Source organism: Aotus nancymaae, unplaced genomic scaffold (assembly GCF_030222135.1).
Source record: "Aotus nancymaae isolate 86718 unplaced genomic scaffold, 86718_ANA_hifiasm-v0.15.2.pri h1tg000025l, whole genome shotgun sequence".
Lineage (NCBI taxonomy): Eukaryota > Metazoa > Chordata > Mammalia > Primates > Aotidae > Aotus > Aotus nancymaae.
Window position 1 is genome coordinate 16,717,783 of NW_026988438.1, and position 25,250 is coordinate 16,743,032.

A 25,250-nucleotide genomic window follows, 5' to 3' on the forward strand; every position below is an offset into this window, starting at 1 on the left:
AGAAATCGCCACACTGTCTTCCACAATGGTTGAACTAATTTATACTCCCACCAACTGTGTTGGAGTGTTCCTATTTCTCCACATCCTCTCCAGCATCTGTTGTCTCCAGATTTTTTTAATGATCACCATTCTAACTGGCATGAGATGGTATCTCAATGTAGTTTTGATTTGCATTTATCTAATGACCAGTGATGATGAGCATTTTGTCATATGTTCGTTGGCCTCATAAATGTCTTCTTTTGAAAACTGTTCATATCCTTCACCCACTTTTGAATGGGGTTGTTTTTTTCTTGTATATCTGTTTTAGTTCTTTGTAGATTCTGGATATTAGCCCTTTGTCAGATGGGTAGATTGCAAAAATTTTTTCCAATTCTGTTGGTTGCTGGTTTGCTCTTATGATGGTTTCTTTCACTGTACCGAAGCTCTGAGTTTTAATTAGATCACATTTGTCTATCTTAGCTTTTTTTGCCATTGCTTTTGGTATTTTAGGCATGAAGTCCTTGCCTATGCCTATGTCCTGGATGGTTTTGCCTACATATTCTTCTAGTGTTTTTATGGTGTTAGGTTTTATGGTTAAATCTTTAATCCATCTGGAGTTAATTTTAGTGTAAGGTGACAGGAAGGGGTCCAGTTTCTGTTTTCTGCACATTGCTAGCCAGTTTTCCCAACATCATTTATTAAACATGGAGTCCTTTCCCCATTGCTTGTTTTTGTCAGGTTTGTCAAAGATCAGATGGTTGTAGATGTGTGGTGTTGCTTCTGGGGCCTCTGTTCTGTTCCACTGGTCTATGTCTCTGTTTTGGTACAACTACCATGCTGTTTTGATTACTGTAGCCTTGTACTACAGTTTGAAGTCTGGCAGTGTGATGCCTCTGGCTTTGTTCTTTTTGCTTAGGATTGTCTTGGCTATGCAGGCTCTCTTTTGATTCCCTATGAAGTTTAAAGTGGTTTTTTCCAGTTCTGTGAAGAACATAATTGGTAGCTTGATGGGGACAGTGTTGAATCTATAGATTACTTTGGGCAGTATGGCCATTTTCATGATATTAATTCTTCCTAACCATGAGCATGGAATATTTTTCCATTTGTTTGTGTCCTCTCTTATTTCGTTGAGCAGTGGTTTGTAGTTCTCCTTGAAGAGGTCCTTTATATCCTTTGTTAGTTGTATTCCTAGGTATTTTATTCTCTTTGTAGCAGTTGTGAATGGGAGTTCGCTGTTGATTTGGCTCTCTTTTAGTCTGTTATTGGTATATAGGAATGCTTGTGATTTCTGCACATTGATTTTGTATCCCGAGACTTTGCTGAAATTTCTTATCAGTTTGAGAAGATTTTGGGCTGAGACAACGAGGTCTTGTAGATATATAATCACGTTGCCTGCAAATAGAGACAGTTTGACTTCCTCCTTTCCTATTTGAATACCCTTTATTTCTTTTTCTTGCCTGATTGCTCTGGCTAGAACTTCCAATACTATATTGAATAGGAGTGGTGAGAGAGGGCATCCTTGTCTAGTGCCTGATTTCAAAGGGAATTCTTCCAGCTTTTGCCCATTCAGTACGATATTGGCTATAGGTTTGTCATAAATGGCTTTTATCATTTTATCATATATTCCATCGATACCTAGTTTACTGAGAGTTTTCAGCATGAATGGCTGCTGAATTTTGTCAAAGGCCTTCTCTGCATCAATTGAGATAATCATCATGTGGTTTTTGTCTTTGGTTCCATTTATGTGATGGATTACATTTATGGATTTGCATATGTTGAACCAGCCTTGTATCCCTGGGATGAAGCCTACTTGGTCGTGATAGATAAGCTTCTTGATGTGCTGTTTGTCAGTATTTTATTGAAGATTTTTGCATCTATGTTCATCATGGATATTGGCCTGTATTTTTCTTTTTTAGTTGAGTCTCTGCCTGGTTTTGGTATCAGGATGATGTTGGTCTCATAAAATAAGTTTGGGAAGATTCTCTCCTTTTGTATTGTTTGATACAGTTTTAAAAGGAATAGAACCATCTCCTCTTTGTACATCTGGTAGAATTCGGCTGTGAACCCATCTGGACCTGGACTTTTTTTGGTTGGTAGGCTATTCTCTACTTCAGTCCTTGTTATTGGTCTATTCAGGGTTTCAACTTCCTCCTGGTTTAGTCTTGGTAGAGTACAAGTGTCCAGGAATTTATCCATTTCTTCCTGGTTTACTGGTTTATGTGCATAGAGCTATTTGTAGTAATCTCTTTTGGTAGTTTGTATTTCTGTGGGATCAGTGGTGATGTCCCCTTTGTCTTTTTTTATTGCATCTATTTGATTCTTCTCTCTTTTCTTTTTTATTAGTCTGGCTATGGTCTATTTTGTTGATCTTTTCAAAAACCCAGCTCCTGATTTATTGATTTTTTGAAGGTCTTTTGTGTCTCTATCTCCTTCAGTTCGGCTCTGATCTTAGTTATTTCTTGCCTTCTGCTAGCTTTTGATTTTTTTTGATCTTCCTCCTCCAGCTCTTTCAATTTTGATGATAGGGTGTCAATTTTATATCTTTCCTTGTTTCTCATGTGGGCATTTATTGCTATAAATTTCCCTCTGGACACTGCTTTAAAGGTGTCACAGAGATTCTGGTAAGTTGTGTCTTCATTCTGATTGGTTTCAAAGAACATCTTTATTTCTGCCTTCATTTCATTGTTTATCCAGTTGACACTCAGAAGCAAGTTGTTCAGTTTCCAAGTGTTTGTGTGGGTTTGAGCGTGTTTCTTAATCCTGAGTTCTAGTCTGATTGCGCTGTGGTCTGATAGACTGTTTGTTATGATTTCCGTTCTTTTGCATTTGCTGAGGAGTGATTTGCTTTCAATGATGTGGTCAGTTTTAGAGTAAGTGCAATGTGGTACTGAGAAAAATGAATATTCTGTGGATTTGGGGTGGAGCGTTCTGTATATATCTCTTAGGTCTGCTTGGTCCAGCTCTGCATTCAAGTCCTGGATGTCCTTGTTAATTTTCTGTCTTGTTGATCTGTCTAATATTGACAATGGAGTGTTGAAGTCTCCCACTATTTCTGTGTGGGAGTCTAAATCTTGTTTTAGGTCTTTAAGAACTTGCTTTATGTATCTGGGTGCTCCTGTGTTGGGTGCATATATATTTAGGATAGTTAGCTCTTCTTGTTGGATTGATCCTTTTACCATTATGTAGTGTCCTTCTTTGTCTCTTTTGATCTTTGTTGGTTTGAAGTCCATTTTATCAGAAATCAGGATTGCAACCTCTGCTTTTTTTTTTGTTCTCCATTTGCTTGGTAAATCTTCTTCCAAGTGGAAGAAGACACACATACACCTGTATTTTCAGTGTATGTGTGTCTTTGCATGTGAGATGTGTTTCCTGAATACAGCACACCAATGGGTCTTAACTTTTTATCCAGTTTGCCAATCTGTGTCTTTTGATTGGGGCATTTAGGCCGTTTACAATCAATGTTAACATTGTTATGTGTGAATTTGATCCTGCCATTTTGTTACTGGCTGGTTTTCATTCCCGTTAGTTGACTCATTTTCTTCATTGCATTTTTGGTCTTTGCCAACTGGTTTGCTTTTGCAGTGACTGGTACTTGTTCCTTTCTGTGCTTAGTGTTTCTTTCAGGAGCTCTTGTAGGGCAGGTATGGTGGTGATGAAATCTCTCAGTAATTGCTTGTCCGTAAAGTATTTTATTTCTCCTTCACTTCTGAAGCTTAGTTTGGCTGGATATGAGATTCTGGGTTGAAAGTTTGTTTCTTTAAGGATGTTGAATATTGGCCCCCACTCTCTTCTGTCTTGTAGGGTTTCTGTTGAGAGATCTGCTGTGAGTCTGATTGGCTTCCCTCTGTGGGTAACCTCACCTTTCTCTCTGGCTGCCCTTAATATTTTTCCCTTCATTTCAATCCTGGTGAATCTGACAATTATGTGCCTTGGGGTTGCTCTTCTTGAGGAATATCTTTGTGGAGTTCTCTGTATTTCTTGAATTTGACTGTTGGACTGCCTTGCTATGCTTGGGAAGTTCTCCTGGATAATATCCTGGAGCATGTTTTCCAGCTTGGATTCATTTTCCCCATCATATTCAGGTACACCGATCAAGTGTAGATTAGGTCTTTTCACATAATTCCGTATTTCTTGGAGGCTTTGTTCACTTCTTTTAACTCTTTTTTCTCTTGTCTTGCCTTCTCTTTTTATTTCATTGAGTTGATCTTCAGTCTCTGATATCCTTTCTTCTGCTTGATCAATTCGGCTATTAAAACTTGTGTTTGCTTCACGTAGTTCTCATGCTATGTTTTTCAACTCCAAAGAGTCATTTATGTTCTTCTCTAAGCTGGTATTCTAGTTAGCATTTTGTCTAACCATTTTTCAAGGTTTTTGGTTTCTTTGCATTGAGTTAGAATGTTTTCCTTTAGCTCAGAAAAGTTTGTTATTATCCACCTTCTGAAGCCTGTTTCTGTCAATTCGTCGCACTCTTTCTTGGTCATGTTGTGTTTCTGTGTTGTTGAGGAGTTGTGATCCCTTGAAGGAGAAGAGGTGTTCTGGTCTTTGATGGTTTCATCTTTTTTGCACTGGTTTTTTCCCATCTTCATGGATTTACCTGGCTGTAGTGTCAGGGAGCTGCTTGATGAGGTCGCTTGTCTGCCTGTCAAGGTGCTACTGGGTTTCTAGGAACTCCTTCAGGTTACCCTACCACAATTTTCATGTGATGTTACAGAGTATATATTACAGTGGTTCATTATCTAAAATTGATTAAAAATAAAATGGTGATGGCCGAGTAGCTCCTATCTGGCAAAACCTCTTGCAGATAAAAACTACAAACCATGAACAAAATACAAAAAGAAATTATCTGAAGACCTTGGAGAGTGACAAGACAAGGAGATGCTAGAAGGAAATGTCACTTTAAAATGGAGATAGTTGTGCATAAAGTTTCCATGGTTTTATCCCTTTCCAGGACAAGTAAAATTTTGATAGAAAACTCTCAATTTTACTGACTTGAAGAGTAGAAGACAGAATTTAGGGCAACTACAGATCCCCAAAAGTGAAGGAAGTAAATCTCAAAAAAAAGAGTCAGAGGAGAGGGACCTCAGATTTAGTGTATATACTTATGCCTAGTCTTTCACTGACTCCATGTGAATGTGAAGGAGTCCATGAGCATGTAATACTTGTTCAATACATATTTTTTAAGTGCATGAATGAAAAGATGACCTAATAGCCATACCTTTCATAGAACGTCCAACAAGCTATAATACCCCATATCAAATTTATTTACTTTAAGAGATCTGACAGAGAAAAACAGAATACCTCAGTTAGGTTTAGGGGACCTTCATTAATCTTTAAAGGAGTTTTTCCCATTGTCCCATTGTTTGACACTTGAAAGTTGTTTAACACTTGAAAGTTGTTTAACACTTGAGTAATGAACCACAGTAAACTTTGTTTCGGATGAAGTGTTCTTTTATGTTGTAAAGTGAAAGAATAGATGGAAAAGGATGGCTTAAAGAATGCTACAAAATGGCCCAAATGGCCATTGAATATTCACATGGCCTTTGGAAAGTCTTTGCGTATACCAAAGGCACATAGGCATGCCCAGTCTGAAGACCATAATGCAAAGGAAAACACCTGTTTGACCAAGGCTGTAGGGGACTTACAGACCTTAGGGACTGCCAACTTCTAAAGCATTCACCCTGGAAACTTAGAAAAACTTGACAAAAATTTAAGATGCCCCCAGAGGAATTCACCCAGCATTGTAAGTTTTCTATTGATATCAGCAGCCTGACCCCTGCAGATATGTACTGATCTTTGCAGACTTTTGTAAGAATTGTAGTGCTTTTAGGTAAAAAGGTCCCTGGAATTTGTCAGATCATAGATAAGCAGCTCTTGTTTGAATACTCGATAAAATAACATTGAATTAAGAGTTAAAATATTTTAAATCGAACAACACTATAAACGCTACCCAAAACCACATTCATTTCGATTTAATAAGCAACTGTTGCTCATTTTCTATGTAAATATTACTGGGTTTAAGTCCTGAGGGTGGAGATAGAGGAAACAGCAGAGACATAAAGATGAATCAGGTAGAAACATATTTAACAAAAATTACATGTTCACTCAATATGTAATCTAGATATATATTAAATAAAATTTAATTTAAAAAATTAACCTGGCAAATTTAAGCAGCATAGACCACAAATCTTTATTATTCAGTCTCTTTAAAAATGTCTTTTCCTTCAGGCAAAATATTTAGAAATTAACTTATTGATTATTCTTCACTTGCTCAAGTAAACATCACTTCACACCCTTCCTTCTGAGCTAAAAGTGAACTGATGAGAAAACATTTTTAGAAGCTTCAGGGAAATGTAAATAATTATGTTTAATTATTAGAGATCATGCTGAACGTATAACAAAGTTTATTTCTGTTTTGAAACAAAACTTGGCAAAAATAAAATTTGCAGCTTTGATTCAGTGCAAAGTATTAGGAAGTTGGTACCTTACAGACCATTTCAAAGTAATTTTTAAATATTTTATATATTAATATGCTTGTACAGTAGGGAATGTGGTTTTAGTTCTTTGCTATAAGTTTCCAAACATATTTATTTGGCCCCCTAATAACTAAACAGGGAAGATACTCTTGGGCTCTTCATTTTGCCTCAATTTTGTCCATGTGAATTTGAAAAGTAAATTAACAGTCAGGTACCTCTTTTACTATAAAGTAGCCTGTATTGCAGCCCCCCAAAAATACAAAAGTTGGAAGAAGAGTAGAATGTGTTTGACTTTGGCAGAATCTGCTAATCCATTTCTTGTTAATTTTAACACAAACTGGGTAGATTATTTAATGTTAATAACACAAGCCCCACTAGTTTGATCCATTTATTTTCCTCTGACTTAACTGAAAAGAGAATTTTTAACTGTCTTAAAGTTGGCTAGAAAAATTACCTTTTTAGAAATCATTGTACATTGTAGCACTTATTTGTTTATATATCTGTCTCCCCACCAGAAGATAACTTCCTTGATCATAAGCATTGAACTTTATTTTTGCAGCCCTAGCCCAGGATTGGACACAAAAATACAAGTACAGTTACTGCATCAAACTTAGCCACTGTTTTGAAAAACCGAAAGATCTTAAGTATACATTTTAATCAAATCCTGGCAGAATATAAGAAACATATGGTTCTTATTTTTAATTCTCCTTTACCAAATCTGTTTGACAGCAAAACAAAACTAATACATCTCACAAAATTTTCCTTAGTGTGTTATTATATCGAACTATATAAAATCAACACAGAAGTTGAACCTAATACTCCTATTTTACCAATGAGAGGGAGAAATTGCAGTATTTTTTGTGAAAGCTATGAGTTTCTGTGCACATGAAATGTATCGTGAGAATTAAGTATACACTGACAATGAAATATGCACAGGCTTGGCCCTTGCCAAAGTTTTCTAGTAGAGAGCACTTACTTTTGGCAACACTTCCCAGGGTCTTCTCTTTGTGAACCTTTCAAGACAGTAAATTTCTTAGGAGTAGGGACTTTTTTGGACAACTGTGGATCTTCTAGCCTACTGCCTGCATCTAAGACAAGCTCAATAAATATTTGATAAACCATATTCCAAATCTGCATTCTCTATGATCCCCCAGCCGCTTTTCTTTACTTTCTTTAATTCTTCTACTCTGTGGTTTCGAAGAGTGATAGGATAAAATGTGTAATCCCCTCCTGAGGTATTGGCATTTTAGTAAAGCAAACAGCTTTAAGCTAAAGAAATGAAACCATATGGTATGTCAGGCATTATGAATATGATGGAATGCATTCTGAAAGGCAAGACAGTATTCCTTAGCTCCCTGTTATACCTGGTAATAGGCCTGTAGTGCAAATGATGCCAAGAACAGTTCATGGTAGATTTTCAATTGTTTAAAAGTAGGACATAGGCCATGATCATTGCTTTTCATTGTTTCCACAGATCAGCTCTGGTTTCCTTTCTATTTCTCATACTGAAGTTCTTTCTCTACCCCCACCATAACAGAAAAACACCTCAAAACATTGATTACCTATTATAAGGTTGGTCTTTTCTAAACAAACAAACAAAAATTCCAAAGCAGTTTACATTTGGAGGCATTCTTTGCTCCTCTATCAATTGTTCTTGAACATATTGCCACACAAGATTTCCTATGTTATACAGATCAAGGGCATTTTCTTAAGTGTCCTTGAAAAATATAAATAGGAAACTAATTCACTACTGAACATCTATCTTCTATAAAGTTTAGAGGTTGACTTGATTTATCAGACTAAGAAAAACCTCCATTCTATAATTCTGATTCCATTTTTAATCAAATTATCATAAACGCCCTTTGGGTCATTTTGTGGAAAAGACAGATTAAATAGTGTACCCAATCAAAAAAACTGAAGGATCCCTTCCACTTGAAAGTCACATAATTGCTCAACAAATTGTATGTGTTATTAAAACATGAACTGATAGTAAGGTTGCTGAATAGTGCTACAACTCATTAAAGCCAACTAGTACGGTTTCACTTCTTAGAATTGTTAGAAGTAAATTTTCTGTGCCACAAAAGAAATAGCACTCGAATATAAATTTTCTCAGCAAGGCAATTTACTTCTATAGAAGGGTGTGTCTCATGGATGGAGCAGTGGCGAGAGCATAACTGAACAAGGGAGGGGAAGGAGTTCTTATCCCTTATGCAGGTAGCCGCAACTTCTGTGTAGTTCTCCTATTGACTAGGGTTGGACTGCACAGTCTAAGTTGATTCCGATCTGCTATTTTAAAGAGAGAAGGAGTATGAGCCAAAGTGGCAGGGTGAGCAGTTTCGGCAGGAAAGATGGTTACAGAACAGATGATGAAAGGTGGTGATTCAGGTCAGAGCAGATGGCCAGGGGTGACTCAGGGCAGAGCAAGTGACTAGGATGAGTCAGGACTCTGAATATGTGGGTTAGGAGCAGGATGCACGAGGCAGGTGTGCAGTTTCAATGAGAGGAATAGGTGCAGGTAATCACGGGAACAGATACGAACTACTGATTAGAACTTCCAGGAAAGTTGTTTACTGAAACTAGGGGCAAGGAGATGAAGAAAATGATGAAGTTAAACTTTAAAATAAAGAAGGAACATGGAAACTGAACATACTGGCATACTGATTCTCTGAAGAGAGACTTGGAACTCACTGTATTCAACAGAATATGTATCATTTACAGTGGCAATTATCTCTTTTTATATTAATTAAGAAAATAAAATAGAGCATAATTCACAAATTGCATCTATTTTGGCTTCAAGTATTTCTTGTTTTACTTGTGAATGATGCATTTATATTATTTGAATATAGATTTTGTCTTGCAATCTGGGAGATCATACTACTTTAAACAAAATTACACTGCTGTGACTTATCCCTAGAAAGACAGTGGAACATTGCTTAGCTTATTTGAACTGGTCTCAGAGAGACTTCCTTAATATCCCATGCTGCTAATCAAGAAACCATCTCAGAATGGTGGTAAGGACTAACCCTAGGCAAGAGGCCTCATCATTCTGTTTACTGCCCAGTTTACTCCACTCTTGATGGAAAGATTATAATTAAGTCAGGGGCCATAAGACAATATCTTATTCATATTGATATTCCCAGAAGTAGATTAGTTCCTGGCTTCATGGTAGGTGTTCCACAAATGTTTGTTCAATGCAACTGAATTACCTTGAATATCATGGGCACAGGATTCTTAACCAGGGGTCTAAATTAGAAATATCTAAAAATACCTTGAAAACAAAAACAGAGATGAGGTATGGTTATGTGTATTTCTTTAAAAATCATCAGGTGACACTGATAAACCACCTTAGTTATAAACCACTAATCTAAGTGGTGAACTATTTTTGTGAAAAATTCTAATAGTCAGCTTGATTGCCTAAATATTTCTAATTATTTTTATGAGGTATTTATTTTAAAAATGAATAGACTGGTGATTTTCAAAATTTGTGTGAGCTTTTGAGACTTTAGCCTCCAAGCAGTATCTTACGCCAAACCCAAATATTGTCAGTTCTCATTATTATTCATGAATTCTACCTTTGCAAATTTGCCTTTTCACTATAAATTATTTGTAACCCCCAAATCAATACTCCTAGCAGTTTCACTGTCATTCACAGACACTCACAGAGTGGCCAGACATTGGAGCCACCCTTTGTGCAGCTCCCAGATGAGGTTAAACAAGGCATTGCTCTCTTTGCCTTCTTATTTCAGTTTTCATACTAAAAACAAATGTCCTTTTTGTGGTCTACTTAGTGCTACATTTTTATGCATTTTGTTGGTGATTTTATTGTTTTAAATAGCCCCCAAGCATCATACTGAAGTGCCGTATGGTGTTTCTAAGTGCAAGAAAGCTGTGATGTGGCTTACAGAGAAAATATGTATATCGAATAAGTTTTCTTCAGGTAGAAGTTATAGTGCTACTGGCTGAGAGTTCAGTGTGAATAAAGCAGCAACATATGTTAAATAAGATGTCTTTAAACAAAACACATAAAACAAAGTTAGCTATTGATTGCTGGATGAAAACGTTGTGACCAGAGGTTTATAGGAACCTAACCATGTGTTTCCCCTGGTGGCAATAGCTCAGGATTTGCTATTTCAGTTTTTGCAGCAACTTTATAGGCCATAAATACTGAAAATAACAATTATTAACTGTATATAAAACTTGAAGCCAAAATTGCTCTAGATGACATAGGCATAAGACCATCATTTTTGTTCTCTTATCATCTCTTTCTTCCCAAGTGACAGCCCCCAAAACATATACTTGTTTTCTGGATCCAGAAGGATGAATTTTAATAAGAATAGTCTTCCAAATGAATCCAGAGTAACAAATGAATTTCACATTTTACCTATATATTTGGATGTTATGTAGATATAGCAAGTACTTGCTTAGAAAATGTGAAACTAACATTATATTAAATCAAATAATTCCAGTTAGGAAGGTAATCAGATGGGGTCGGGGGGGAGGATATCCAGTGCTTTTCTGAGCCAAATATAAATTACTTTTAGATTACCTGGTGTTTTTAATTATCTGTACCACTATACCACTCTGGATAGAATCAGAGGTTGGTTGTACCTCTGACAATGCCATATCTACCTTCTGGGCCCAGGGGGCTTTTCTCTATGTTCAATGAAAGTAAAGGAAATACGATAGAACATCTGTTGACTCAGCACATCAGATTCTGAGTAAATGAATTACTTCTCTTACGCATTAAATAAAATGCATGGTTTGGAAAAGGTTGCTACAGTACTGAAAGTCACTTCATGGCTATTTTACTTTTTAAAGAAAAGGCCTAAAATGTAGTCAAATTCAAAACAAAATAAGAAGCAACATAATGTAAAACAGAGCATTTGGTAAAATAATAATAATGCAAATAACCCTTCCCTAATACCTAAGATTTTGAATGATAAATTCTGTTGTCATTGCTGTGGTTGTTATTGCCACTGAGAGATAAACATAGCTAAGTACCCTCAGGCAGACATCCTCAGCTGGAGATATTTTGCTCCCCAGGGGAGACTGGGCAACATCTGGAGACATTTTTGATTGCAAGATTGTGTGGGAGATGCTACTAGCATCTAGTGGATAGAAATTAGTCATACTACAAATATACAAGGCAGCCCCCATAAGCACAACAAAAACTGATCTGTTCCAAAATGCTAATGTACCAAGATGAAAAAACTCCTAGGAGTTAATAGTGAATAAAGGAATTCTATTATGCAGTACAAGCAATGGTTATTTCTATACAGACAACAATATTAGTGACTCTCCCAGGAGTGTGGCTCCTATATCTGCATTGAGTTCTCAGCAAGGATGTCATCCTAATCTCTGTGCCTAGAGAGGGCTTGATCCCAATATACAAACCAAGGCTCCCATATGAAAACAAAAGCACAAACAGCAGCTAGGCTCAGCATACCTCCTGGGTTCAGACATGAAATTTACCACCCGACTCTCTCCTCTTTATTGCTAAAGGGACATCATTAACAAATCATTGAACTTCAGGAGCTACATTAAAAATATCTGGGTTATTTTCTTCATTGACCATAGAAAAAAAGCCGTAAAGTCATGGATCAAATCCCTAGGTGCTGTCTAAGGTTATGAGTCTGACACATTGCAGGAAAATGAATCAATCTGTTTAAGTCCCCAGAATGTAACAAGAAAGAACATTTTGTGGACTAGTCTTCCACTGACTTACTTGGCTATTTACATGTAATACCAATAATCTGCACATTCACTCTGATTTATGGGTATAGCAGACGGTACATGTTGACAGATGCTTGGGAAACTGCCTTGCAAACTGAATGCAGATACTTTGGCTTCTTTTCACATTTACACTGTACTCACTGTCACATCTTTACCTGTGTCTTCTTCTGAATATCTTCCTTTCTTTCCGACAGGTGGGCTGCAAGATTTTGCATTTCTTCCACCAGTATATGATGTCCTGCAACTATTTCTGGATGCTCTGTGAAGGGATCTATCTTCATACTCTCATTGTGGTGGCCGTGTTTACCGAGGAGCAACGCTTGCGGTGGTATTATCTCTTGGGCTGGGGTATGTATTTTCCACAGCTAAGTTTTGAGCCACTTTCACCTCTGTATGCTTTCAGTTTTCTTCTAGTCTTGGTCTCAGAGAATAGAGTCAGGGCCCAGGTCCTTTAAGGAATAATGGAACACAGGTACTGGCAGGAGTTCAGTCTCCAAAAGACCTGGTAGAAACCCTTTACCAATCCCAATCAAACTGTGCTGTACATGAGGGTCTGCATAGAGAAGGAAAGTATGACTATAAGGATGACTTCAGGGAACAAACCCAGCTAACGATGGACACAAAACCTGCCCTGATTAGAGAAGATCTGATTAAGCCTTCTTCTGCTTTATTCATCACATGTTTGTAGAGCAAAGGGGAATTTCACATTTTGAATTCTGTTCCTCCCCTACCCTGGCTTCATTTTCCTTCCTCAAGAACATATCTTCCTGTCAATCCATCAGCAGGACTCCTCCAGTGAAAGCTCAGGAAGTACGGTCCAGCTGAGAGGCAGATATAACCACATGGGTTTCCAAGTAGAGCCTATGTGACATCATATCACATGGCAATGGCTCTGTAAAGCTTAGGGCTGAATTGTTTAAGCTATGGTTGTTTCTGTACAAACTTAAGGGAGGGCGCTGAAGTCCTTCAGGAATGCTCAAGAATTGCTCACTTTCCCCCAGGGCTGCTGAAAGTCCAGCTCCCCCTGGTGGAAGGGAAGCAAACAGATATTGAGGCAATGAAAGAAAAATGTTACAATAAAAACACATGCTGCCTTATCAAATAGTTTCAGCCTCACCTTGAAACTTCCATACTAGAGGAGAAACTCGTGGGCCATCCCTCACTGACTACATAGCCGAATGCTTCCCTCACCACATTCACTGATGAGGTGACTGTGACTCTGAGAGCAGAGGCTGTGGATGGCCTTCAACTAAGCCTGTACTTTAATGAAGCAGGTTGGGGAGCCCCTACAAATACTGGTAGGAGAGATGTAGTAAGAAGAAAGGATAATTTAAGGGATTTTTAAAAACATCACCTTTGTATTTAAAGCACTGCCCAACAGGCATTGTCACCAATTTTACAGAAATGTGCCTGGGAAGTCATAGAAGCAGTTTAGAGTCTTTTCTGCAATCTGTAAACTGCAGAAAGGGGCTGGTTTTATGCCATACTGGTTTCCATAATACCCTTACATAACAGGAGTACATGGTTTTAACCAAATGCATTGCCCAAACCCAGTGGGATAATCTTATAATAATGGGTCAGTGGGGCAGATAGGCGGGATACCTCAAAATTGAATTGATGATGCTACAATTCTTTGGTTGCAAGTAACAGAGTAAGATGTTCTAACTTAAGCAAATATAGAGAAGTTGTCAGAATCTAGATTATCTCATGGAAGCCAAGGGCAGAAATACAGCCAGGCAACTAAACGGGCTGTAGCCTGGGACCAGATAAACCAGGAGCTCTCTCCCTCTGCCTTTTATCTTTGCTTTTCCTCTGTGTATCTGTTTTTACCCTTCTCTTTCTTTACAAACCATAGACCACAGGGTCTCCACTCCCTCCAGTTTTCATAGTAAATGCATCCTGCCCCAAAATTTCCCGAGTATATATGTTTCTGTTCCAGGCATTCACAAAAACTAAATGCCCATCTTTAAGTGCCAATTATGAATAGCAGGACAAGAGAATCTGTGATCCAACTGAAGGCAGGTAGCCTACCCTGGTTCAATGAACTGTGGCCAAGAAAATTGAGAAGGATATTGTAATATAGTGTGAACATGTCTAGGGATACTGAACCCTCCAGCAAAAGACTGAGAAAGGGGTCTTTATGAACTGTAGAGGCTGTCTAGGATATGCACCAGATCACCTCATCTGTATGGCTGCTCCCTTACCAGGAGAGCAGCAGCTCCACCCTGTTTCCTTAGCCATCAGTGAAGTTAGAGGTCAGGCTATGACTATCCTGCTAATTCCACATCAGTTAACAGGTTCTCCTGCTCTTTCCTTTCCTCAAAACAGGCCAAAATGTAATCAAAATGGCCTTGTACTACTTTTTTTCTTTTAGCTCCAGCCTTCCACAGAGGCTAATATTTCCTTTCCCTGGCCTCCTCATTCTTGTGCACACCCTCTCAATAATTTCTAGACTTCCAAATCTGGTCATGCCAAGAATAGACTGGATACAATTTAATCACTCCAATAGCAATCTGATCATTACAATTGTAACAATTGGTGCTGTACAAATACCTTCCAATCAAACACCTGAAAACAACATTCCACCCCAAACACACACACAAACACACATTTCTGCCAGATTTATTTCCTTAAAATAATATCTATGGTATGTTTCTTTTACCCGTTTTGATTGTTCAAAACATCTATCTGCCACAATCAGAAAATTTCCCATGGGAAGAAAAGGCTGTAAATTGATTCTGATTCTTGTCCGTGACATTCAGCAGAAACAAGGGCACCCTAGAAGGAACAATTTATACTGCTTTTGGAATATACTGATGCATTGTAAATTAGTTATAAAACTTTTTGGCATTATCGTAGACAGCTCAATGAAGATATCTGCTTAAAACACATAAACAATTCAAAGGAAAAAAGGAACAAGCTGCTCAGCTGTATCAAAAACAAAGGCAATGATAATAAGTAAATTATTTATGTGACACCTTAAGCTTCTTTAATCAACAAATATTTAAAACTTCATTAGAATGATTCAAGTAGAATCCCGAAGAATCTTACACTTAGTAAGGAAAGCACAAAACGGGGAGTTGCAGATCAATGGGTGTATAAATTAAGTAATGCAAGATGAGAGATTTTAGGGATCTGCTGTACAACATTGTGCCTATAGGTAACAATATTGTACTATGCACTTAAAAATATATTTAGAGGGCAGATATCATGTTAATTGTTCTTGCCATAATAATATAAAATTTTAAATTAAAAAAAAGAATTAGAGGGATTTGCACTTCTGTAGATAGATTTTTGGAGTCAACCAAATAGTTCTAAAATGTAATGTTTTAGCATACTAAAGCTAAGAGTATCTTTCTATACGCGCACACGCACTCATGCACACATACACACACACACACACACACACACCAAAATTCCACCAAACTCGTTACCACTGAAAAATGTGTTGCCAAATCTGAACTCTGAGAACAAAACTGACATATTTTAAAGCAAGAACTCCTTTCTTAGAACTTAAAGCAATCATTAGCTTTGGCTGGGAGAAAAAGGGTGAAATTACTACCAATTAATTTCTCAAGAAAAAATAGTTTCACAGAAACTTTAAATAAAGTTAAATGAAGCAAGAGAAAAAGTCTCTTTTGAATAATATTTTTATTGTCCTTTGAAAATTCTTTTCGCATGAAGACAGTATGATAGGTCCTAAATTTTACAATACCAGAAAAAAAGCAAAACCTATATATTTTTAAAAGATTCTTGAAAGTTAGACTGCAGAAAATTTGGCCCAAAAAAGCCAAGTTGTATTATAGCACCTAATTTGTTTGCAGGTGATGTAAAGCCCATCCATTTAATTCAGCTTTGAATAATGTTACCAACTCTAGGATTTGAAACCAATCTCAAAGAATTGAAATTCTCTCCAACAGAAAATCAAAGAATGGTTCCTTCAGTAGTTATTCCCTTCCAAGTATGCATGGCATCACTTATTAGTCGATTTCTCTCCAATTGAAGTATCTTCAAATACTGAAGTTTAGTTCTCAGGAAAATCATTTATTTTGCGGCCCTCTCCATACTGTTCCTTTGCCTTGCCTTGCCTTGCCTTGCCGGTTTCCCCCTTGTTAGAAATCAAAGGAAGGAAACTCCCCCCATGGACTTCTACACTGAACAAACAGAATTTATCTAATCACCTTTAAAAGCATGAATCCTATGGAGACTGGATTATTCTGATCCTCATTGTCTTTGGTGGGAGGAATGGGTTGTTATGGATCTTGGGGCCTTGGAGAGAAGAGAAAGGAAAAAAGAAAAAACAAACTACATAAAAGAAGGCATCATAGCTAGAGGAAGGCAAAAAGCCATGGGTGTTGAAAGGTATGGGGTCTACACTCTTCTGCAGATGAAGTAGAAGCACTTTCCTTTCTACAAAATGATGAGGTGGGATTCAGTTTTCCATATGCCTCTCTTGCTGTCTAATTCTAAATATGCATCTCAAAATAAATCCAGAGACTTTGTTTCCATTTCTGAGCCCATGTGGGAAAATGGCATGTTAGAACTGTTGTGAATAACATAATCATGTTTTGTGTAAACAAACTCAAAATTATTTCAGGCCAAACATTAAATTGATGGTCCTATTGAATATATGCTTCCTGTAGAATCTGAGGTTGTTCTTAGGTGAAAATTCAATATTTTGAGACCTATTTTTGTATGTAACTCACAGAAAATAAAAGTGTGTTAATTTAATTCTTTCCTAAGACACCTTTCTTAATCTGATAACAAAATCTCTTCCTACAGATGTCTCAATCAAATCAAATGATACTCTGTTGTTTATAGATACATATGAGTAAAAAGAATTTTTTCTTTTTTAATGAAAATTACAACTTTAGGTTACACTTATAGAATGATAATTGATTGAAAAAATTATAATCTGGAAGGATGCATTCCAACAACTGTCTCCATTTTTCTGTTTATAAACTTAAAAACTTTTTCTTTTTTACTAGCATTTTGAGTTCAGTCAGGGAGGTACAGTAAGCTGCCTTAAAGTTCTCTAGCCAGAACCACAGAAGGTAGGAAATGTGCTGGCTTCTCTGAAGTATTCGTATTAAAAGGAAACAGAATCACTGCATGAGATATAAACAGACAAAAAAAAAAACAAAAAAGCCTAGAAGAAAGAATGTGAACATCAGCTATGGCTTTAGGAGCAATGGGACTATTACTTTCACACACCATCCCTTACCAAGAGAGCAGCAGCTCTCCATGAGAGCCCAGTTCACCTACGATGAAAGGCTTTCAAACCTCAGTTAATAGTCATCATTATAAACATAACAATGGTAATAACAGTCATAGTGTACCTACTACACTCAGCAATTTGTAAAAGGCTTTTAATTATCAGAAGGCTCTTAACCAATCTCTCTGAAAGCACATGATGTTCTAACTGGGAGCATTTTTAACTGGCTTGACCAAAGATAATTTTTGTGAAAATATCAGGGGAACATCTTGACAGACACACTCAATTTGCCAGTACTTTTGCAAGTACACTACCATTTTCCATGCAGTTTTACTTATAGGTTATGACCACGAAACCAAGTGTGATTTGTACTTTTCACATTTGTAGGGTTCCCTCTGGTGCCAACCACTATCCATGCTATTACCAGGGCCCTGTACTTCAATGACAAGTAAGTATTTTACGGTGATGTTCAGGTTAACATATTCATAAATAAAATGCATTTGTGTATTAATGTGTTTCCCACCCCCCTTTTTTACAGCTGCTGGCTGAGTGCGGATACCCATTTGCTTTACATAATCCATGGCCCTGTCATGGCGGCACTTGTGGTGAGAATTGGTTTTTAATGCGATATTAATAGTGTTATCTCTTAGTTGAGATTTGTATGTGTATGGTTCTATGTATCATATGTTTTATAACTTCAAAATGAAGCTCATTTGATGGTATTCTGTAGTAAGAAAAGCAATTTGATTTTAGAATCTTCAAAAAAATGCTTTTTACTTATACACATGGAGGGGTTATCATGAGCTCATTTTCATTACACACTGTAACAGCAATGTAGCTCATATTTTAAGACTTTTATAACTAGATTCTCCTAGGTAAAGGTAAGAGGCCAAGGGGCTGCAAGAATTTTTAAAAGGTTGTGTTGACAAAGAAAGTGAATTACCCTAAAGTGTGTAATTCCTGTACCTTTTTCCCTAGGTCCTAGAGAACAAAACCATCTTCTGTTTCATCTTTGGTCCATGGGCCATCATCATAAATACCCCAATCACACACTTAAAATATTTTAGGCATTTCACACACATTGTCATGCTGTTTTTAAAAGAAACTCTCTAATGGTAATATGTAAGGCTGTTTTACTCTTGGGAAAAAAAAAAAAAAAAAAAACCTAAACCCAAGTCTGTAGTAATCTCACTCAAAAATCTCAGAACTAAGAAGAAATTTGAGTTAGAATAAAAGGGGGACAGAGAATGAGCCTGTCTGATTCTGAATGCTAGCTCCTTTATTTCTACCCATGTTTTCTTTACTACATGTTGGCCAGGATCAGATAAAGAAAGTGAAATATCATATTTAATATTTAACCACATTTAATAATTTGACATTATCTTTCCCATTAATCTTAAAGTCAGTGTTTTCTTCAGATTGCAGTGAGAAAAATGAAAGCAGTCTTAAGTTGTAGACTACCTTCTGTTCCTGCATTGAGAAAGCATTATTTAGTAACTGTTCAAGTAGGCTTATTATCCAGACTTTCTTCTAACTTTCCTGGCCTTTCTAATGGAAATCAACTTCACTAGCCCGTCCTCAAGAGGACCTACTGATACAGGTCTTGAACTTTTAAAGCACACCATAAAAGTTAAATTATTACCAAAGTTCATGTTATTTCTTGAAATTTTGGGGAAAAAATAATGTTTATTTATATTCTAGGTAGAAAAATAATTCTACACATTTTTAAATTGTCAACTAAATTTTAAAAACAATTTTGGTTTCAAAACTAACCTTTATAGCCAAAAATAGTTTGTGACCCAGAAGATGTCAATTTCCTATATTTTTAATTTATACTTAAAGATCTTTTCCCATTGTGTTTGCTAATCTGGTAGAGATCATGTTTCACATCAAAATAAAATTAGAAAAAATGTCCCTTCCTTTTTTTTAGATAGTTAAATAAACTTCTGTCTTATTAACCAATTCATTTAAAATTGATCAAATATTTTAATTTTATATTTGGTGTTATATAAATTGTTTCTACTTAACATTAAGTGTCTGTTCTAGATGAGCATTTTGACGATCCTGAAAAAATAATTTTTAACATCTTTGGTATGCAGAGAAATTTTCTCTGTAACATTTATTATTTCATCTAGTGTTTCTGCTTAGGAGAAGTTTGTTTGTGTTATGAACAGCTAGGATCTTTGAAAAATTTGACATTCCAGAACACTAAAAGTCTTTGGTTCTGTGAACTTAAGGTCAAGAAACTCAAATATCCAACACAAGCTCAATTAGTGAGCTAGTAATAAATAGTGGCCTCACAGCCAAATGTCACAAATTCTTACTGGGGACACTATGGTTCTTATTTACTTAGGATTCAGTAGACTTGCCTCCATGGCTTAACTCTATCATCTATCAGCTCTGAAAATTTAGATAAATCAATTAACCAAAAAATGTCCCCTGATTTTTTTAAGGGAAAAAGTTAGATTAAACTATCTTTCAGGTACTTTTGGAAGATAATCTCTAATTCTAGGTCACTGAACCTTAATACTGCTCTATATCTTTATCTGTTAAGAATAATAAAAACAATAATAGCTGTCTATAAATTCATGGTTATAAAATATCTGCTAATAAAATAATAAATGAAGTAAAAACTTAAGCAATTATTCTTATCTTTAAAATTCTAAAACAAATATTTCTTGCCTTAATTGTATAGAAATTTTGAAGGAAATGTTGATTCTAAGATCCAAATTGTAAATGTGTATCTGAGATGATCATGTGTATACTTCATTTCACTGTGAATGACATAAATTAACAGAAAGTGATATATTTGGAATTCTTATTAATTTCATGACTAAAGGAAATGCACATTAGTATATTTTAAAACTAAAAAATGATTTAGCAATTAACAAGGTGAATTATTTATACCTTGATAGATGATTTTTCTCATTTTGAAAGAGCTGCCCATGCAAATATGGACACTTGATTTATGACAGCAGCACTTTTGAGCAGAGGAAGGAGATGGTCAATTAGATATACATACAGAAAACACATCAGACATGTGTTTAGGCAATGCATATGTGTGGGGAAAAAAGTAAATTCTGACTCCTTCCACAACCAGACACACAAAAAAATGTATTTTTAGTGAACTGTAGGTTTAAATGTGAAAGACAAAACAATAGTGCCCCTTAAAAGACACATTAGGTGAGTATCTTCATGAGTTTCAGTACAAAAATATTTCTAAAACAGGATACAAAAAGCACTTAACAAAGAGATTGATAAATCAACTACGTTAAAATGAAGACAACATTTAAAGACTAAAAAGACAAACCTTAGTGTCCAATAAGGTATCTGCAATGTTCCAAATAAAGACTAATAAATTTATGAAAAGGTGTTCAGCTCATGTGTCATCAGGAAAATGCAGACTAACACAAGAATGAGGTAATACTACACCCCTCCACCACCTGCTCCCCCATAGAAAGGCTCATATTAAAAAGAGTGTTCATACCAAGTGTTGGCAAGAGCAACTGGAACTCTTTTACATACTGCTGGAGGAAACATAAAATTAAACCACCTCTATGGAGCCCTAGAAATGCTAAGCAAATTGTGCTACCTCTGAGGTAGATTGTCATGTTCTATGTAGGTAACATTTGTCGCTCACACTAGATAAACAAGAATTTGAGGACAGTGGGCATTTTTAAGTGATACTTTTCTGTATGATTTGCTCAGAACATCATATATTTGCAGGTCAATTTCTTCTTTTTGCTCAACATTGTCCGGGTGCTTGTGACCAAAATGAGGGAAACCCATGAGGCAGAATCACACATGTACCTGAAGGCTGTGAAGGCCACCATGATCCTTGTGCCCCTGCTGGGAATCCAGTTTGTCGTCTTTCCCTGGAGACCTTCCAACCAGATGCTTGGGAAGATATATGATTACGTGATGCACTCTTTGGTTAATTTCCAGGTAAGGAAGCCAAAGGTGTATTTATTCAACTACTGTGCTTATTCAGCTAGCTGATCTTAACTCTAAAGCCCATGGTCTTAAATGTCATAACATTTAAGCCTCCAATTCAACAAGCCCAGCCAAAATTTTGAAGGACACTGGTTTTTTTTTTTTGAGGCTCCTTCCTGCTGTCTATTTCTGTGCCTGCTTTTTTGTCATTCCCAGGGCCCTCAGCTGGTCCCATCCAGGCATGTTTTCCCTGGTCATAGATATAGAAATTATCAGATCATCCTTTATAAATAAATGCTGGCTTTGGGGTAATGAGGAGTTTGCACAAAGCTGTCCATGCCACCTGCTCTGTCACCCTCCATTTGTCAGGTAAATGTCAGGAATAATTTATGACGGTCCAGTGCCTATAAAGGGAAGTTGTATCCAGGCCTCTCCTCATGCAGGAGAGAATGCAGTGGGCTCCCAGAGGCTGTCCTGGACTGTCCAGTGTCTGCCACACTGGATAGGAGAATGGCTGCTCTAGTTCCATTCACCTTTCTCCAGATTAAAGCCCCACTGAAAGCATAATGTTGTATTTGGAGAGCAAGATAGGATGTGGGAGTCCTCGGCAGGAGTAATTCTATCACAGGCTCTTAGGCCAGAGTTTTGCTGTCTCTATTACAAATTTCAAAAGAGTTTTATTTTCTATATTAGGCTTAATGTGAGAAGGAGGTCAAAATTAATGGGGTAAGAAAGAAAGTTTAGGGATTGTTTGAATAGTTCAAGCTGTTCTTTTGGCCATAATCAAAACTTGGGCACGAGAAATCTTCCAAGCAGTGACCAGGACTCAGGCAGTTTCTTAGCCTATGTCCTTATCTGAGAGATGAACTGGGTGGTGGGTACACTACTGCACTAGTTCACCATGACAACACAGGATGCAGACCCACAGCCACCCACTATGACACTTGTGCTTGCTGTGCTTGTAAAAGATTCCTCTACTGAATTCTACAAGGTCTCCATTTGTTTGTTTGTTTTTACTCCAGTCCTATAATTAGCAATTTCTCCAAGGAACTCTGGTTCCTTTTATTGTAAAATGGTATTAAAAAAAAAAAGAAATTAAAAAAAAAAAAACAGAAAAATATCTTCGTTTTTCAATTTTCTAGGTATAGATTTTTTTTCAAATTCACCATAATCAGCATATGCTGCTATAAATCTCCATGTTAAAGGGAGCAATATATTAATAAGATTTACTAGCACTGTCTTTTTACCCAAACAGTGGAATCATAACAAGAAAAATATATTTCTAATGAAATATTCTTGTAGTGCAGCACTGACTATGAATGGTAGATAATTTTTTTTCTTCCTTTTTTTTCTCATCGAGTCTTGACTTACTACTGCAGTAGTGAAGCATTCCTCTCCGGGCAGTCTATTATATTGTTTACTAAGACAACATAATGCACACAAAAATAACTTCAACTGTATTTTTCCTTCCCTTTTTAGGGCTTATTTGTTGCTACGATCTACTGCTTCTGCAACAATGAGGTAAGCATGCATTTCATATAATGCTGTTTATGTAACGGCAGCATTTTACAATTTCCAAAGGGCCTCCATACACATGTCATTTCATCTCACTCCTACAGTTGACTTTATAGGGTTTTGTGATTAGCAACATTATGTTTTTTTCCACTACTCCAAGCTGAATCTTATCTATGGACGTGTAGTACAATGGCAAATAGGATTCAGACAGGCAGCTAATTTCCTTGGGTTGCATCTTGAACAGATCAGCACCCTCAGCAGCAATAGTGAAAGCTATTCTGGACACCATTAGAAAGAGGTCATATCCCTATTCTCTTTGGAAGACCCAAGCCCTCACACTAGACAGAGACAATCTCGAGTTTTGTACTGGTTCCTCACCTTCTTTTCTAGTTGCTTGTTCCTAGTGTCCTACTACTTATTCGGCGTTTTGAAAATCACTCTGAAGTTAAGATTCAAAAAGGATTCTCAAATAATCTACAATGTGAATATTTAGATCAGTAAAATCTACAGATCCATATGGCTGATCCATTCTGCTCTCAGGGTGTTTTTAGCCAGAGCACCTTTTCTTCCAAACAAATCTTGCCTGGGAACCAAATCTATAAAACATAAAAGTGGAGCTTCTATACCCTCCAGACGTCCTTCCAAAGAACTTCCAGGGTCTTAGGGAACATGATTCAAAATCTTCCTCATTTTTCAGGGAAGAAATCTAAGCTCCAGAAAGATCATGTGACTTACCCAATGTCACAAATGCAATTATGGTTATAACCAAGACTAGAACACAGATTTCCTGATTTTCAATTTAATTAAGTCCCAATTAACTTACCTATGTCTATAATCCCTTCCTGGTGCTATGTTAGTATACTTTTTCTAGGACCACACAACTTTTAATGCCAAAGTATTTTTGAACATTTTAACTCAATTCCTATTAAGAATAATTCCATACAAGGCAAATCATTTTGCCAAGACATCAATATATTACTTTCCTATTAGTAATTAGAAACATTTCTAACCATTGTCAGTTGATAATTTATTCTCTATTCTTTTTTACTAAGTTAAATAATATTTAGTGAGCACTTACAATATTTTGCTATTCTGTAACTTGTTCATACCCGTTTCCAACCCCAACATGACAAAGCTTTTATTGTTCCTATTCTCCATTTTCATTATTACATTGCATTCCTTCCTTTCTTCATCTATTCATCTACCAACTCATTCCTTCATTCGATAAAAATATATTGTGCATTTACTGTTGCTAGGGGCTAGACTAAGGGCCTAGGATAGAAATGAAAAGACATCCTTCCATTCCCAGATGTTAGAGTGGCAATATTTTTTAGAATTTTAATATTTTTGAGAATAATAAAAACTAATAAATGAGTAGGGCATAAGTCACCCCATGTTTATGTCAATTTCTGTGAATGTATATCCATGCCTTTTGGATTGTTTCAGGTGGCATGCAAAATAAATTTTTTATCTAAAATTATATCAAAATAGGGCTAAGAAATCAGGCTCAGTGGGACTACCTGGAAAAACACAAGAGGATTGCATGCATTTGTAAAATACCATAATATTTATTGTGTCTTAACTATGATACTGTCACTGGAAGTGTCAGACATAGAAAGCAAACCCAGGGGTACCCTAGCAATTGAATATCTCAAGTTCATTTAAGTATATCTTATCTCTAATTTTGAAGAAACCATTTCCATTTTCATTAAGATCCTATTACAGGGGTAAGGTACAAGTGTGACATTTCTAATAATGTAGAAATTGCATATTGTGCCAAATGTAATATCACAGTCCCATGGATTTTAGGCATCTGGGTCTCAGCTGGGCATTCTGTGGATGCATCACCTTACAACATTGAACACAGGCAGGGCACTCACACATGCCAGAAGTTATTTCCAGCTGCATCTAAGATAGGGCTGTGATGGAACTATGTCTGGCTGAATACTGAGTTTTAGCAGAAATCTATGGGGCTAACTCATTGTAATGATGAGATCATATCACATTGTGTTAAGTGCAATTTAATTTTGATTATGATTGGTATGTTATCAATGAAATTATTTCATTTTTGAATTTTGATTCATGATTGGTGTGTTATCAGTGAAATGATCATTATGAAAATAAATCATGTAGAGAGTCAATGGGTAGACTAGAAGCAGGAAAGTAACTTGAAGAATTAAAGTAATAGGAATCAGGAGATGACCATGAGAGTATACTTATGTATCAAGAATTTTCTACAACTCTTCCAAGTGAGTGGACATTGATTATCCAAATATATCAGTAAATTATTACATACCTAAGAGATCTCAAAAAGATGATTCCAGCTATAAAATGCACAAATTATTTCCAAGAAGTAGCTTAGAAATGGAAGTACTAACAGCACACTGGATTTTCTCCCTTTT

At 36.4% G+C, this 25,250-nt stretch overlaps 1 protein-coding gene across 1 annotated transcript in view; it reads left to right on the forward strand.

Moving 5' to 3' along the window:
* Positions 1-25,250, forward strand: part of CALCR (calcitonin receptor) — a 69,846-nt gene that overhangs the window by 38,854 nt on the left and 5,742 nt on the right. The window contains exons 7-11 of the mRNA XM_012450900.1: positions 12,380-12,533; positions 17,788-17,848; positions 17,939-18,005; positions 21,127-21,345; positions 22,813-22,854. Of these exons, the coding sequence (XP_012306323.1) occupies positions 12,380-12,533; positions 17,788-17,848; positions 17,939-18,005; positions 21,127-21,345; positions 22,813-22,854 (543 nt within the window). The remainder of the gene's footprint in view (positions 1-12,379; positions 12,534-17,787; positions 17,849-17,938; positions 18,006-21,126; positions 21,346-22,812; positions 22,855-25,250) is intronic.